Source organism: Rhinopithecus bieti, unplaced genomic scaffold (genome assembly GCF_001698545.2).
Source record: "Rhinopithecus bieti isolate Rb0 unplaced genomic scaffold, ASM169854v2 scaffold_43, whole genome shotgun sequence".
Taxonomy (NCBI): domain Eukaryota; kingdom Metazoa; phylum Chordata; class Mammalia; order Primates; family Cercopithecidae; genus Rhinopithecus; species Rhinopithecus bieti.
In genome coordinates this window covers 270,791-287,047 of record NW_016803060.1, presented here as the reverse complement: position 1 = coordinate 287,047, position 16,257 = coordinate 270,791, and the positions used below count along the sequence as shown (strand labels likewise).

Genomic DNA, 16,257 nt, shown 5'->3' with positions numbered 1-16,257 from the left:
AAAAAAAAAAAAAAAAAAAAAAAAAAAAAAAAAGATTTTAGTAGAACCGGGCATGTACTTTATTTTATTTATTATTATTATTACTATTTTTGAGACGAGTCTTGCTCTGTTGCCCAGACTGGAGTGCAGTGGCGCGATCTCGGCTCACTGCAAGCCCTCCCTCCCAGGTTCACGCCACGCCATTCTCCTGCCTCAGCCTCCCGAGTAGCTGGGACTACAGGCGCCCGCCACCACGCCTGGCTAATTTTTAAATATTTTTAGTAGAGATGGGGTTTCACCGTGTTAGCCAGGATGGTCTCCATCTTCTGACCCCATGATCCGCCCACCTCGGCCTCCCAAAGTGCTGGGATTACAGGCGTGAGCCACCATGCCTGGCCCCAGGCATATACTTTATATGTTTTCATAACTCTGTGTTATTCAGAAATTAAACTAGAACCCTTCACGTTATCATACTTAGTCTTTCTTCTTTTACTTCTAGCTGAGACGTTCCCACTTTGTGGCTGGTTTGCTGAGAACATGGTAATTCTTGCCTATGGTTGCAGTGGTGGCCAAAAATCATCATGATGCTAAGCAGAGTCAAAATTAATTCTGTCTTCAGTACAGGGATAGAATTTAAGATGGTTAAAAAGGCATGTAGGCCGGGCGTGGTGGCTCACGCCTATAATCCAAGCACTATGGGAGGCCAAGGCGGGCGGATCATGAGATCGGGAGTTTGAGACCAGCCTGGCCAACATGGCGAAACCCCGTCTCTAGTAGAAATACAAAAATTAGCTGGGCGTGGTAACGCGCACCTGTAGTCCTAGCTACTGGACGCTGAGGCAGGAGAATTGCTTGAACCCAGGAGGCGGAGGTTGCAGTGGGCTGAGATCATGCCACTGCACTCCAACCTGGGCTATAGAGTGAGACTCTGTCTAAAAAAAAAAAAAAGCATGTAGTTGTGTTTAGGAATGATTGTTTCGTTACTACTGTTTCAGCCTTAATTCTACTAAAGCAGTGATTTGCAACTGGGTGAGTGATTTGGCCCTGAAGGGGACATTTGACAATGTCTGGAGATATTTTTGGTTGTTACAATCAGGATGCTGCTACTGGAATCTAGTGGATAGAGGCCAGGGATGCTGCTAAACGTCCTACAGCACACAGGATAGCTTCTCCCACCACAGTGTTATCTAATCCCAAATGTTAGTAGTGCTAAGGTTGAGAAACCCCGTGTAGCCTTGCTATCTTTTAAAAATGGTCTGTAGTTGTTCCCATCCCTTGTGAGAGCTGAGTGGAAAGGCTGGCCATTTCATTTCTTCATTTTTTTTTTCTTTTTTTTTCTCTCTCTCTAGAAAAAGAGTTTTACTCTGTTGCCAAGCTGGAGGGCAGTGGAATGATCTTAGTTCCCCGTAACCTAGATGTCTTGGCCTCCAGCAATCCTCTCATGTCAACCTCTCAAGTAGCTAGGACTACAGGCATGTGCCACCATGCCCGGCTAATTTTTTTATATTTTTTGTAGATATGGGCTTTTGCTGTGTTCCTCAGCCTGGTCTCAAACTCCTAACCTCAAGCGATCCTTCTGCCTCAACCTCCCAAAGCGCTGGGATTACAAACATGAGCCACCACACCTGGCTTAGGTTGTTTCTTGAGCAGTCAGAATGATCTTGGTCCCCTTGCTCTCAGATCTGTTTTTTTTAGACAAGATCTTGCTCTGTTGCCCAAGTTGGAGTGCAGTGGTGCAATTATAACTCACTGCAACCTTGAACTCCTTGGCTTAAGTGAGCCTCCCATCTTGGCCTTCTAGTGGCTGGGAATATAGGCATGTGCCACCATATCGGGCTAATTTTTAAAATTTTAGTAGAGACAAGGTATCATTATGTTGTCTGGGCTGGTCTTGAACTACTGGGCTCAAGCAGTCTTCCTCTCTTGGCCTTCCAAAGTTCTGGGATTACAGGCGGGAACCACTAGCGCCTGGCCTCTAATCCCATTTTTAAAGATTTATTTAGAATCCCCTGCCGCCTTTAATATTAATGCTATAATGATTTTTTTTTTTTTTTGTCCCAGGATGTAACTATGATGAGGAATTTTTTTTTTTCTAAAGCTGGCTTCATGAGTATTTCAAAGGTGAATTACATTTTGGTTTGCATGAGTTTTTAATTAGTTTTTTATTTTATTTTATTCTATTTTATTTTATTTTTTTGTGATGGAGTTTTGCTCTTGTTGCCCAGGCTGGAGTGCAATGGCTTGATCTTGGCTTATTGGCTTATTGCACCTCCTGGGTTCAAGCAATTCTCCTGCCTCAGCCTCCCAAGTAGCTGGGATTACATGTGCCCATGACCATGCCTAGCTAATTTTTTGTATTTTTAGTAGAGATGGGGTTTCACCATGTTGGCCAGGCTGATCTTGAACTCCTGACCTCAGGTGATCCATCCGCCTTGGTCTCCCAAAGTACTGGAATTATAGGCATGAGCCATTGCGCCCGGCTGAGTTTTTAATTTATTTAGGCCTCTTGGCAAATATATTGGCTTTGTATAACACGGAAGAATTAGGGAAAGTGTGGTCCACAGAGAATATCAACATGTGATTGTGGATGATAAATAAACATATTGAATAAGATCTGATATACGTCAGTGGATTTTTTATTCATACCATATTTTACTCGAGTGGCAAAATTTTTAAAATTTAGAAAATTTTAAAAGCTCATTTAAAATTAATTATTGAATGCTTGTTATGTGACAGGCATTTTTGTCAGGCATAATGATACAATGGTGAATGAGATGGACATAATCCCTGCCCTCAAGGAGCTGCATTCTAGAAGGGAAGACAGATGACAAGTTTTTGATCAAATTACTAAAATTGATAAGATCTTGGTAAGAACCATGTAGACAATAAAGGAGCGAGCCCCAGCAGTAGGGAGGAAGGGCCTATTTCAGCTAGAGTGGTCAGGAGTCTTCTGAGGAGGCAGCATTTGTACTTGTCTTTTCAAAACAATCAACTTGGTTGTGGTTTTGTTCTTTTTTTAAACTTATTCTGGTTTATAAAGAATATTACAATGTTTTGTTCTTAACATTATTTTCATTTCTCTATTTTATTAATCTGCTTTTGTTTTCTTCCTACTACTTTTCTGGTGTTTAATTTCTAGTTCTTTCTTTTTCAAAAAAAGTTTTTTTTAAATTGATGGATAATAGATGTACCTATTTGGGGGGCACACGTGATAATTTTGTACATTCATATGTTTCTAGTTCAAATCAGTGTAATTGGGATATCCATAACCTTCGATATTTGTCTTTTCTTTATGCTAGAAACATTTAAATTATTCCCTTCTAACTATTTTGAAATATACAGTAGAGTATTATATACTCATCCTACTGATCTGTCAAAGACTAGGTCTTAATTTCTTCTATTATACTGTATATTTATACCCATTAATCAATCTCTCTTCATCCTCTCTCCCCTACCTTTCCAACTTCTGGTATCTCTAATTTCTTGAGAAGAAAATTGATATCATTGACTTTTTACCTTTTATTCTTTTTTTTTTTTTTTTTGAGACGGAGTCTCGCTCTGTCGCCCAGGCTGGAGTGCAGTGGCCGGATCTCAGCTCACTGCAAGTTCCGCCTCCCGGGTTTACGCCATTCTCCTGCCTCAGCCTCCAGAGTAGCTAGGACTACAGGCGCCCGCCACCTCGCCCGGCTAGTTTTTTGTATCTTTTAGTAGAGACGGGGTTTCACCGTGTTAGCCAGGATGGTCTCGATCTCCTGACCTTGTGATCCGCCCGTCTCGGCCTCCCAAAGTGCTGGGATTACAGGCTTGAGCCACCGCGCCCGGCCTACCTTTTATTCTTTTTAAACATGTTCATTTAAGGCTATGTATTTCCTCCTAAGCATAACTTTAGCAATATCATAAGCTTTTTTTAAAATCAGTATTATTGTATAATTTAAATACAATAAAACTCACATATTTCACATGTACATGACTATTGGTTGTATACATCCAGGTTATCACCACCATAATCAAGGTAAAGAAAATATCCACTGTTGGCTGGGCGTGATGGCTCATGCCTATAATCCCAGAACTTTGGGAGGCTGAGGTGGATGGATCATCTGAGGTCAGGAGTTCGAGACCAACCTGGCCAATGTGGTGAAACCCCATCTCTACTAAAAATAAAAATTAGCCAGGCTTGGTGGTAGGCACCTATAATCCCAGCTACTTGGGAGGCTGAGGCAGGAAAATTGCCTGAACCCAGGAGGCGGAGGTTGCAGTGAGTGGGGATCGTGCCACTGCACTCCAGCCTGAGTGACAGAGTGAGACTGTCTCAAAAAAAAAAAAAGAAAGAAAAAAGAAAATAGCCATTGTCCCAGAAATTCCTCTTTCTGGGAACTTTAATTTTCCAGGCAACCAATGAACTGATTTCTGTCATTATAGATTAGCTTTGCCTATTCTAGAATTTGATAAAAATGAAATTATACAATACGTATTCTTTTGTGTATGGCCTCTTTGGCTCAGCGTAATGTCTGTGAGATTCATCTGTGTTGTTGCACGTGTCCATAGTTTGTTCCTTTTTATTGTTGAGTAGTATTCCAATTGTATCAGTGTACTAAAACTTGTTTACCCATTCACCTGTTGATGGACATTTGACTCTTATGAATAAAGCTGCTCTGAACATTCATCTAGAGATGGTTTGCTGTTTTTTTTCAAAATTATAGATATGTTTTTGTTTCTCTTAGATAAAATTCCAAGAAGTGAATCGCTGGGTTATATAATAGATGTGTTTAACTTGATAAGAAACTGCCAAAGTGTTTCCCAAAATGATTATACCACTCTACTCCTGCCAGCAGTGTATGAGAGTTCCAAGTGCCCCACATCTTTGTTAGCACTTGGTATGGTCAGTCTTACTAGTTTTAGTCATTCTAGTGAGTGTCAAATGTCATCTCATATTTTAAATTTGCATTTTTCTAATGATATTGAGCATCTTTTCACATGTTCATTGGCTCTTTGTATATCTCTTTTTGTAAAGTATGTTTCTCCTCATTTGCCCCTTTTTATTGGATTCTGTGTAGTCTTACTGAATTGTAAGAGCTTTAAAAATATATTCTAAGCCAGGTGTGGTGACTCTAGGCCAGAGCTTTGGGAGGCTGAGGCGGGAGGATTACTTGAGGCTAGGAGTTCAAGATCAGCCTGGGCAACATAGTGAGACCCTGTCCCTACAAAAAATTTAAAAATTAGCTAGGTGTGGTAGTGCTTGCCTGTAGTCCCAGCTACTCAGGAGAACTACTTGAGCAGGAGGATCACTTGAACCTGGGAGTTTCAGGCTGCCATGATTGTGCCACTGCACTTCAACTCTCATGACAGAACAAAATTCTGTCTCTAAAATATAAATACACCACATTTTAAATATATAATAAATGATGTATACTTAATACATACATGTTTCTAGATATATAAGTCTTTTTTTTTTTTTTTTTTTTTTTTGAGACGGGAGTCTCACTCTGTCACCCAGGCTGGAGTGCAGTGCACGATCTTGGCTCACTGCAACCTCTGCCTCCCGGGTTCAAGCATTTCTCCTGCCTCATCCTCATGAGTAGCTGGGACTACAGGCACGTGCCACCACGCCCAGCTAATATTTTGTATTTTTTTTTTTTTTTTAGTAGAGACGGGGTTTCACTGTGTTAGCCAGGATGGTCTCAATCTTCTGACCTCGTGATCTGCCTGCCTTGGCCTCCCAAAGTGCTGGGATTACAGGCGTGAGCCACCACAACCGGCCAGATTGTGACTTGATTTTCTTTTTTCTGTTGGTGTCTTTTGAGGAGCAGAGGTTTTAAATTTTGATGAAGTACATTTTACCAGGTTTTTTATTTGTGATTTGAGCTTTTTGTGTCCTTCTTTATTAAATCTTTATTACAAAATTAGCCAGATGTGATGGTGTGTGTCTGTGGTCCAGCTATTCAGGGGCCTGAGGTGGGAGGATCGATTGCTTGAATACTGGAGGTGGTGGCTGCAGTGAGCATTGATTGTGCCATCATACTGTAGACTGGGTGACAGACCAAGACTCTGTCTGAAAAAATAAAGAAGGAAAGAGAAACTATACTTAAGAAGTGTATCCAAGGAACTACAATGGAGAGCCACATCCATACATCAATTTGAGTTAGACAATAAGATCTTGGACTTTGAGCTGATGCTGTAATGACTTGGGGGGTGTTCTTCAGAGAGGGAAGTGTATTTTGCATATGAGAAGAATGTGAGTTACTGTGGCCAGAAAGTGGAATATAACAGACTTTTTTCCATAGATGAATACAACAATATATTCTATCCCACATGCTTTTCTAGAGTTGACCTTGATAACTCCTCCAATTGAGAGGTGGATTCTAATTTCCCTTGAACATGGGTGGGAAAGGAATTCCTGGAGCTGCTGTGGGATAACTCTAAGATTTTTCTAAGCTCTGTTTAATGGAGAAGGTCTGCTAGGTATGCCTTTAAGATCTTCAGGAGGCCTCTTGTCTGTTGGAAAAGGTCTATGAGTCACTATCTTTTTTGTTTGTTTGTTTTAGACGGAGTCTCGCTCTGTTGCCCAGGCTGGAGTGCAGTGGCGCGATCTCAGCTCACTGCAACCTCCGCCTCCCGGGTTCAAGCAATTCTCCTGCTTCAGCCTCCTGAGTAGCTGGGATTACAGGCGCTCACCACCATGAGTGGCTAATTTTTTGTATTTTGTATTTTTAGTAGAGGCAGGATTTCACCATGTTGGTCAGGCCAGTCTCGAACTCCTGACCCCGTGATCTGCCCGCCTTGGCCTCCCAAAGTTCTGGGATTACAGGCGTGAGCCACTGTGCCTGGCCTAGGCACTATCTTAAATATTTCTGAGACTGTAACAAAAGGTCTCGTAGGCCTACTCTGGATTCAATCTCTGTTTTTCGTATTATTGCAGGCGACAAAGTTGCTAAAGTTTCTGACACAGTGCAATGTGTCCCTCTCTTTTTTTTTTCCAGCTTCCTTTAATGTTATCCTTTACACTTTACCAACAATATCCTTGATGACCTATAGGCTTTTACTATCAGTCTCCTCATGGCCTTTACAGTTTTCCATTCACCACCTTATCTCAAATACAATGTCATGGTTTAATTTTTTATTGTGTGATAGGACCCATGTACCAAATTTCTATTTCAATTACTACTGTTGTGTCATAAATCACCCTGAAACTTAGTGGCTTAAAACTATTATTTCTCTTGGCTTCTGAAGGTAAACAATTCAGGAAGGTCCTGGCTGGCAGTCTAACAACTAGTCTATCTACATTGCTCTTGACTGAATTTTCTGGGCTATGGATCATATTTTCCTGTTCTTTGCATATCTAGTGAATTTTGATTAAACAATGGTCTCTGTGCATTATGCATTGTAGAGACTGCATTCTGCTGTTGTCCTCTGTATTTTTGTAAACTAAGAGTGAGATCTTAAGGTGTGTTCAGGCTCCAGTGCAGAGTTTTTGGCACACATACATCGTAGGTTGTAGTGTGTGCATCCAGTTGCATCACATCAGGAGAAATATGGTGTGACTTTGAGTCTATTTTATTTTATTTTATTTTATTTTATTTTAATAGACGGGGTCTTGCTCTGTTGCCCAGACTAGAGTGCGGTGCAGTGGTATAACCTTGGCTCACTGTAGCCTCAACCTCCTGGGCTCGAGCAGTCCTCCCACCTCAGCCTCCTGGGTTGCTACAGGCCTGCAACACTATGCTCAGCTATTTTTTTTTATTATTATTTATTTTTTGTAGAGATGGCGGTTTCCCTATGTTGCCCAGGCTGGTCTTGAACTCCTGGGGTCAAGTGATCCTTCCACCTCAGCCTCCCAGAATGCTGGGATTACAGACATGAGCCACTGGGCCTGGTCCTACTGGTCTTTTTTTTTCTTTTTAACTTTTAGGTTCAGGGGTACATGTGTGGGTTTGTTATATAGGTAAATTGCATCTCTCAGGAGTTTGGTTAGTCTTTTTTATACCATAGGAGAGAGAAGAGATGGAATCCCTGGAGAAAGAGTCCTGGAAGTGTTTGTACCTTGTGCCTTCATTGAATGTAATGTAGGAATTTTTCTTTCAAAGCTACTCATTTGCCTAGTCAAATTTATAGTGGTGGTGTTCATAATTCATTCCCAAGAAACTTATGTAAGTGTTCTTTGGTGTTTATATAACTCTTGCGGTTACTGCTCACAGCTGGCTCACGTGAAGGAGAAAGTTCACGGGTATTTGCAACTAGGTCTGATTCTGTAATCCTGAATTGTGGTGGTAATAGTCATTGACTTTTAAGCTATGCAGATACTAATTTAATTTACATTTGTTGTCTGTCAAAGCACATGTCTCTTTTCCTCCTTACTGAACTTTTTTTCTTTTCTTTCAGTAACTGTTGGTGGATTATATAGTCTAGAATCTGGGGAAGGGCTATTTTTTGGAAGTTAAATTATTTTGCTTAGGTTGTGAATTCACTTGATTCAGTGTTCAGAAGGTAAAAAAAAGAACACATAGTGAAAAGTTACATTTTGACTGAAGGAAATTTAATTATAGAATTTTTGAAATAACAGATTTATTTATTAAGAATAGTTTATTAAAGGTATAGCATCTGTTATTATGTTATGTAAAAACCATAATCATCATGAAACAGAAAAAATGAAGCACTTGAAAGACATTGATTTACATGACAATGAGCTTTAAATATTAGCACATCTGTAAACTAAATTCCTTTAATAAGCTAAAAGTAGTTGATGAACCCAGAAGCTGAGGATTCACTCAAATAATGCTGGGTGGTAAGGAGCTGGTTTAGACATGTATCATCTGTATAAGGCATGAGAATTAAATATACTGTGCCTGATGATTTTAAAATTGTTACTGCACTTGGCCACATTCAGCCCCACGTCAGACAGGAGTTCACAGTTGGGTCACAAGCCTTATAACTTGGGATGAATGTTTGATAATAAATCTGTTGGTGATATTGAAAGGTCAGCAGGTTCTATTCTTTCTCCTCCCAGGAACAGCCCATTCCGCAAGGCAGAAGCCAGAACAAGGAAATACAGCAGTTGGCAAAAAGTTCCCCCTGCCCAGCAGATCAATTTCAAACCCTCTGGACTTGCGCTCTGTTCTCTGACTCTGTCCTATCTGCTTACTCTCTAATCTTGCCTCCAACTGTTTCTCCAAGTGATTGCTCAATAAATTTGTTTGTGAAATAGAAACAAAACAAAAAAGACCAGGAGAGCATCAGGGGTCATTATCAGAACCAGGCCAGAGAACCTAGCAAAACACTAAGTTGAAGTGTGTCAACCCAGCCCCAAGTGTAGTTGGTATGTTGTAGGCCAAGCTGCAGTATTGGTGGAAGTAGTCATTTAGCAGTGGATATCCCCTCTTGGGGAGTCTGCTGCCCAGCCAACTGTTTGTTTGGGAGGAGAAATTTGATGGCCTCCCCTTTTAGGAGGGAAGAATTCAGGGCTGTGAAGTAGGAAGAAGTTGACAGCAGTATTATGTGAAATGCTGTGGAAGTGTTAGGTCTTTGGAGGGGTAGGGGGCCTGAAAGAGTGATAGTTCTTTTAAAGGAAAACAGGGAATTGCTGAACTTGCTCCTGTGATGTTTCAGATGGAAATTGGAGAGCACTGTTTGAAGAGGTTAGTGAATTTGGGAGGGCAACTAGTCAGACTTGGAGCTGTTATTTTGAAACTTCTCTTTTAGTTCTCATGTCTGGCTGGGCACATAAGCAATGGCACTTTGTTTCCTCAGCAGGTAGAACATGTCCATGAGCCAAGGCTTACACACACAGTACATTCCTAGTGCTGCTTGCCACCCTAGGCTCTGCTTTCTTTGGGAGGCTTTTTGTAGTAGGCCTACTATAGACCAGTGGTAATGGAGAAGGGAGTGTGACATTTTAACCTCTTGCTCATGTTAATGGTATTGCAGTGTCCCATCATGAGCATTTCTTGTCTGATGCCTTTCTTGACCATGTCCCCTCTGCTTTTCGAAAAGCAAAAGCTGTCTACCTGAAACCTTCTCTCAGTTGAGGACCAAGGAAGTTGCTGCCAGTGCTGCTGCAGGGGAGCGAATCATCCTGGGCATCCACATGTGAGACCCACCCATCTGTCCACTTTTACTGTAACCACATTAGCCTCCCCTCTCCACCCAAACACCGGGACAGTGGAAAGTAGAATGCCAGGAAGGAGAGGTTTGGGAGTAGTCTTCCCCAGGACTGGGGTTGACTTCTGTACCAGCATACAGAGAAGGATCTTGGGTCCTCATCTAAGTCTCCCTTGGATGAGGAGCTCTAGGAAAGGCACAGGAAAGTGGTTCTTGGGTTGGAAGGTCCTTCCTGTTGCTGCTTTACTTCCTTCATTTTGGCTGGTGCCTACCCATTCTGTTAGATCAAACCCAGGTCTCGCTCTTCCCAAGAAAGCGCCCCAATGCCCAGCCAGTAAGCCTGGATTTGGTGTCTTTTCCTCAAGTGTTATTGCTCTTGGGCACTTTCCATATAGCATATGTGTTTCCCCATATGGTCACACAAATGTCACCTCTCAGCATGTCTGACCAAGGCCCCCAAGCTTTGCATGCTCCCAGACCGTTCAATGTGGTTGGGAGTATGGAATTCCAGCGTGTTAGGCAGACAAGGGTTTGAAGAATACTATCTTCCACAAGATAACCATTGACATCCCTAATTTTGCAGATGTGGGAACTGTGGCTCAGAGAAGTTGCGTCTGTAAACATAGAGCTACAGGATTTAAAGCCAGCACTGCCTGAATGCAAAGCTCATACTTTTAACTGCCTGCTCCTGTTTTTCTGCTAATTTCTTATATTCCCATGGGCAAGTATTTTTAACTTTTCAGGGCTTCAGTATCTTATATTTAGAATTAGGGGAGCAAAGTCCGAGCGTAGTGGCTTACACCTGTAATCCCAGCACTTTGGGAGGCCAGTGCGGGTGGATCACGAGGTCAGAAGACAAGACCATCCTGGCTAACATGGTGAAACCCATCTCTACTAAAATAATTAGCAGGCTGGTGGCGGGTGCCTCTGTAGTCCCAGCTACTCGGAGGCTCGAGGCAGGAGAATGGGTGTGGCCACCCCGGGAGGCGGAGCTTACAGTGAACACCAGATTGCGCCACACAGGCCTCCAGCCTGGGTGACACAGCGACACTCCTCTCAAAAAAAAAAAAAAAAAAAAAGAGGGGAGCAAAAATTCTCATGTTTAGAAATTAGGGGAGCAAAACTCTATAAGAGTTATTATAAGAGAGAAAGGAGGCAATGTAAAAAACTAAATCCATACCTCATACCTGGAATAGTAGTAGTCACAGTAAAAGCAGCAGCTGTTTTTTGTTTGTTTGTTTTTTAAATATAGTGTTTACTATGTGGCAGACACTGTTTTAGTTCTTTCTTTCTTTCTTTTTTTTTTTTTTTTTTTGGAGACAGGGTCTTGCTCTGTTGCCCAGGCTGCATGCAGTACAGTGAGTGGTGTGATCATGGCTCACTGCAGCCTCCACCTCCCAAGCTTAAGCAATCCTCCCGCCTTAGCCTCGAGTAGCTGGGACTATAAGCGCATGCCACCGTGCTCATTTTAATTTAATTTAATTTCTTTCTTTCTTTTTTTTTTTTTTGTAGAGATGGGGTTTTGCTATGTTGCCCAGGCTGGTCTCAAACTCCTGGGCTCAAGCTGTTCCCCGACCATGGCCTCCCAAAGTGCTGGGATTACAGCCGTGAGCCACACTTGGCCTGTTTTAGTTCTTAATTTAGGCTATCTCATAAAATCATCACCACAACCCTTAGAGGTTACTACAGTTGTTCTCCTCCAGTCCCTTTTTAAACATGAACAGAAAGGTATAATAAGGGGCATAGCTGGAGTTCACACTCCATCGGTCTGGTTCCAGTGTCCTTACTGTACCCCTATGCCATGTTAACTCTTAGCAAACATTAGTTTTTAACTTCATGCTGTTAGAACAGATTCTAGAGAATCTGGCATCAATCTGAAAGGGACCATAAGGAAGCTGGAGTAGTAATATGACAAGGAGGAGGCCATACCAAGCTATGGAAGGTGAGCAATAACATGGATACTCATGATTCCCTGATTCAGCCAGTGAGTGGTGAGACAGTCATATGTTATTTCTTAGTAGTGACTGAGTGCATAGGATGATGACCCACGGTACAGCATTCTTTTGGCCTAGGGACATCAGCCTACAGGTTCATTCATCAAGACTTAATGACAGCCCAACCTCTCTTTACCAAAGGCTCTCAGGTTGAATGTTTCTTACCCCAAAGACTCTTGACTGCATGCTCATAGAAAAAAAATTGAATAAATAAATAAATGGGAGGCCAGGCACGGTGGCTCACGCCTGTAATCCCAGCACTTTGGGAGGCCAAGGTGGGTGGATCACTTCAGGTTGGGAGTTCGAGACCAGCCTGACCAACATGGAGACACTCCGTCTCTACTAAAAATACAAAATTAGCTGGGCGTGGTGGTGCATGCCTGTAATCCCAGCTACTTGGGAGGCTGAGACAGAAGAATTACTTGAACCTGGGAGGTGGAGGTTGAGGTGAGCCGAGATCGCATCATTGTACTCCAGCCTGGGCAACAAGAGCGAAACTCCGTCTCCAATCAATCAATCAATCAATCAATCAATAGGACAATTCTTCCCTACAGAAAAATTCCAAAATAATAAATGTAGAAGGAAAGAGGAAAATAGAAAACCACCATTAACATACTACAGTAATAATTGGTTCTAGGTAAGACCCATTGATGAACATTAAAATTAGTGGGTAAGGCTTGGTGCAGTGGCTCATGGCTGTACTCCAAGCACATTGGAAATGTGAGGCAGGAGGATCACTTGAGTCCAGGAGTTTGAAACCAGCCTGGCCAACATATCGAGACCTTGTCTCTACAAAAAAGAAAAAAAAAATTAGCTGGGTGTGATGGCATGCACCTGTAGTCCCAGCTACCTGAGAGGCCGAGACTGAGAGATCTCTTGAGCCCAGGAGTTTGAGGCTACAGTGAGCTGTGATTGGGCCACTGATGCCCAGCCTGGGCATCAGAGCAAGACCCTGTCTCTAAAAAATAGTGTTATGGTCATGAGAGACCAGAATAGACTGAGAAGCTGCTATAGTTTAGAGGAGACTAAGGTGATATGACAGCTAAATGCAACATGGTATCCTGGATGGGATCCTGTAACAGAAAAAGGATATTAATGGAAAACTGGTGAAATCCAAATAAAGTCTATAGTTAAAAGCAAACAATAAGCCACCAGCCCCCTGACTGCCCCCCTCAAAAAAAAAAAAAAAAAAAAAACCTAACAAAAAAACCCCACAAAGCTCCTGGGTCCTTCCTGCCTAAGATCCAAATGGCATTGTCTAGAGCACCTCAGTTCTGGCATTTATATTCTAGTTCTGAATTCCTGTTACCTTTGGGAAAGACCTTTTGGTTGTGTAGTGCTTGTGTCTGGGAAGCTCTGATGAATTTGGGGACAGGCTTGTGGTCTATGTGACTCTCAAAGCCTGTCTACCCATTGAACAGAATGCTACTCAGCAGGCTGAGGACAGGGTGTGCACATGGATCCGCCTACTCCAACCCCAGTCCTTGCTGGTACTGGATGTTACAAATGACATTCCCGCTGCCGGGAATCTTCCCTGGACCCCCAACCTTTTTTTTTTGTTTGTTTTTTAATAGACAGAGTCTCACTCTGTCGCCTAGGCTGGAGTGCAGTGGTGTGATCTTGGCTCACTGCAACCTCCGCCTCCTGGGTTCAAGTGATTCTCCTGCCTCAGCCTCCCGAGTAGCTGGGATTACAGGCACCTGCCACCATGCCTGGTTAATTTTTGTATTTTTAGTAGAGACTGGGTTTTGCCATGTTTGCTAGGCTGGTCTCGAACTCCTGACCTCAGGTGATCCTCCCGCCTCAGCCTCTCAAAGTGTTGGGATTACAGGCATAAGCCACCACGCGCGGCCCCCAACCATCTTTTAAGGTATTACCTTTAGACATTCTGCTTATCTTTCAAGGCCTGACTCACATTTTACCTCCCATATAGTTCCTGCATGATCATCACATGTATTAGTGTCTTTCAAATTCCTGTGATGTCGTCAACCTTAAAGTTCTTTATATCTGTTGATCTGCCCTTCCTGTGATATTTAGCACACCTTGCCATGTTGAGTCTGTGTTTGTGCATGCCCTGTCTCCCTAAGCAGAACACAAACTTCTTGAAGGGAAGGAGTCTTACAAAACCTTCTAAACTTCTTGAAGGGAAGGAGTCTTAGAAATATCCCTTGAAGCATCTAGGATATTGCTTGCCATAAGCCCTCATGAAATGACTGGCAAGTTTGAATGAGTGAATGCTTTACAACACTGAAAGGAATAATATTGTTCCTGTTGTCAGATGAGAGGTGAATGGACTTGCTTAAAGTCATACAACTGATTATGAGCTATATTTGGAGCCTGGCTGCTCAGATTGTCCCTTTCTGAGCATTCTGAGGCCATGAAACTTCCTCACTCTGATCATAGCACTAAACTATAGTAAGAGTGATGGCTATCATTTGTTGTGGGCTTACTCTGGGCCGGGCTTGGTTCTAGGCATGCACACTATTCAGTCCTCACAATAGCTCTGAGGTATGGGCCTCACTATCCTCATTTTGTAGATACATCTACTGATGTTCAGAGAGATGTAAATAATTTGCCTTAGATTCCCAGCTAATAAGTTGCTAAGTTGAGATTTTGAGTTTGATGCCAGGTGTGTCTGGCATCAAAACTCATTCCTCCTCACCCCTGTAAAGCAATGTCTTTCCCTTTGTTTTTCAGACCCATCCCTGGAAGGCATGTGTGGCACTGAGCATGCCCAGTTGGGAGAAGATGGGCAGCAGCCACCGCGGTGCACTTCAACTACCTCATCTCAGTCTGAGCCTTCAGAGCAGCTTAGGCACCACCAAGGCAAGAACCTAGCCTCAGAGGACCCCAAAAAGAAGAGAGCTCAGAAGCCCTCCCACATGAGAAGAAACATACGGTGAGCTGTCCTCTGTGTAAGAGGAGAGGGAAGGGAATAGAGGTTTTACCTTCATCTTAAGGCTGTCAATAGCAGAAAGACTGATTTGGGAAGAAGAATTCTCTCTCCAAAGGAGAAAAGTGTCAGGTGTGTGTCTCCGTTAATAGTGAAGGTGCAGCTCAGGATCACTGGACTTGGGCTTTCAGAGGACTGTAGGGAAAATGAGAAAGGCCTTGACCACTGTGGGAGGGTGTTCTACTCTCTGGAGACCCCACATGGCAGCCCAAAGATGATAGGGTGCTCTGAGCTGGACTTTCCGGTTTTTTCCTCTATTTTTCCTTATGTCTCAAAACAAGACTTTACAAGTTGAGTTCTCATCTTCTTAGATGTCAACTTCTAATGGTAGAGGACTGTCTAACCCAAAGCAAGGCTCCTTCTAAGAGCAAAAATGTGAACTTCTTTAACTGTCCAAATCCTCAACAGTTCTTCCTTCTATCAAATAACAATATGTGCCATTGAAAGGAAATGAGTGATATCTTTTTCTCCTCCTGCCTCCACTTAAAAAAGAATAACAATAATGACAACTTGAAATATTACTCTGAGTTTGAAAATAATATAAAATCCCTATAACCTTAGTTTCTTTTCTTTTTTTTTTTATTTCTTTTTTTTTTGAGATAAAGTCTCTCTCTGTTGCCCATGCTGGAGTGCAGTGGCGCAGTCTCGGCTCACTGTAACCCCCACCTCCCGTGTTCTAGCGATTCTTGTGCTTCAGCCTCCTGGGTAGCTGGAACCACAGGTGTCTGCCACCACCCCTGGCTAATTTTTGTATTTGTAGTAGAGACAGGATTTTGCCATGTTGGTTCAACTGGTCTCGAACACCTGGCTTCAAGTGAACTGCCCACCTTCACCTCCCAAAGTGCTGGGATTTCAGGCATGAGCCACTTTGCCTGGCCAATCCTAGTTTCTTTTCTACATGACAACACTATTATTATTATTATTATTTTCTTGAGATGAAGTCTCACTCTGTCACCCAGGCTGGAGTGCAGTGGTATAATCTTGGCTCATTGCAACCTCTGCCTCCCAGGTTCAAGCGATTCTCCTGCCTCAGCCTCCTGAGTAGCTGGGACTACAGGTGTGCACCACCACACCTGGCTAATTTTTGTATTTTTAGTAGAGACGGGGTTTTGCCATGTTGGCCAGGCTGGGCTCGAACTCCTGACCTCAGGTGATCCACTTGCCTCAGTCTCCTAAAGTGCTGGGATTATAGGCATGAACCACCGCGCCTGGCCAACAACACTATTTTTAATACTGCTT

The 16,257-nt window shown here is 42.7% G+C and overlaps 1 protein-coding gene across 7 annotated transcripts in view; it reads left to right on the top strand.

Annotated features, from left to right (window-relative positions):
* Positions 1-16,257, top strand: part of RAD54L2 (RAD54 like 2) — a 134,281-nt gene that overhangs the window by 78,808 nt on the left and 39,216 nt on the right. For all 7 annotated transcript variants that reach the window (XM_017889512.1, XM_017889366.1, XM_017889446.1 and 4 more), the window contains one exon: positions 14,763-14,964. In XM_017889512.1, coding sequence (XP_017745001.1) covers positions 14,763-14,964 — 202 coding nt within the window. The remainder of the gene's footprint in view (positions 1-14,762; positions 14,965-16,257) is intronic.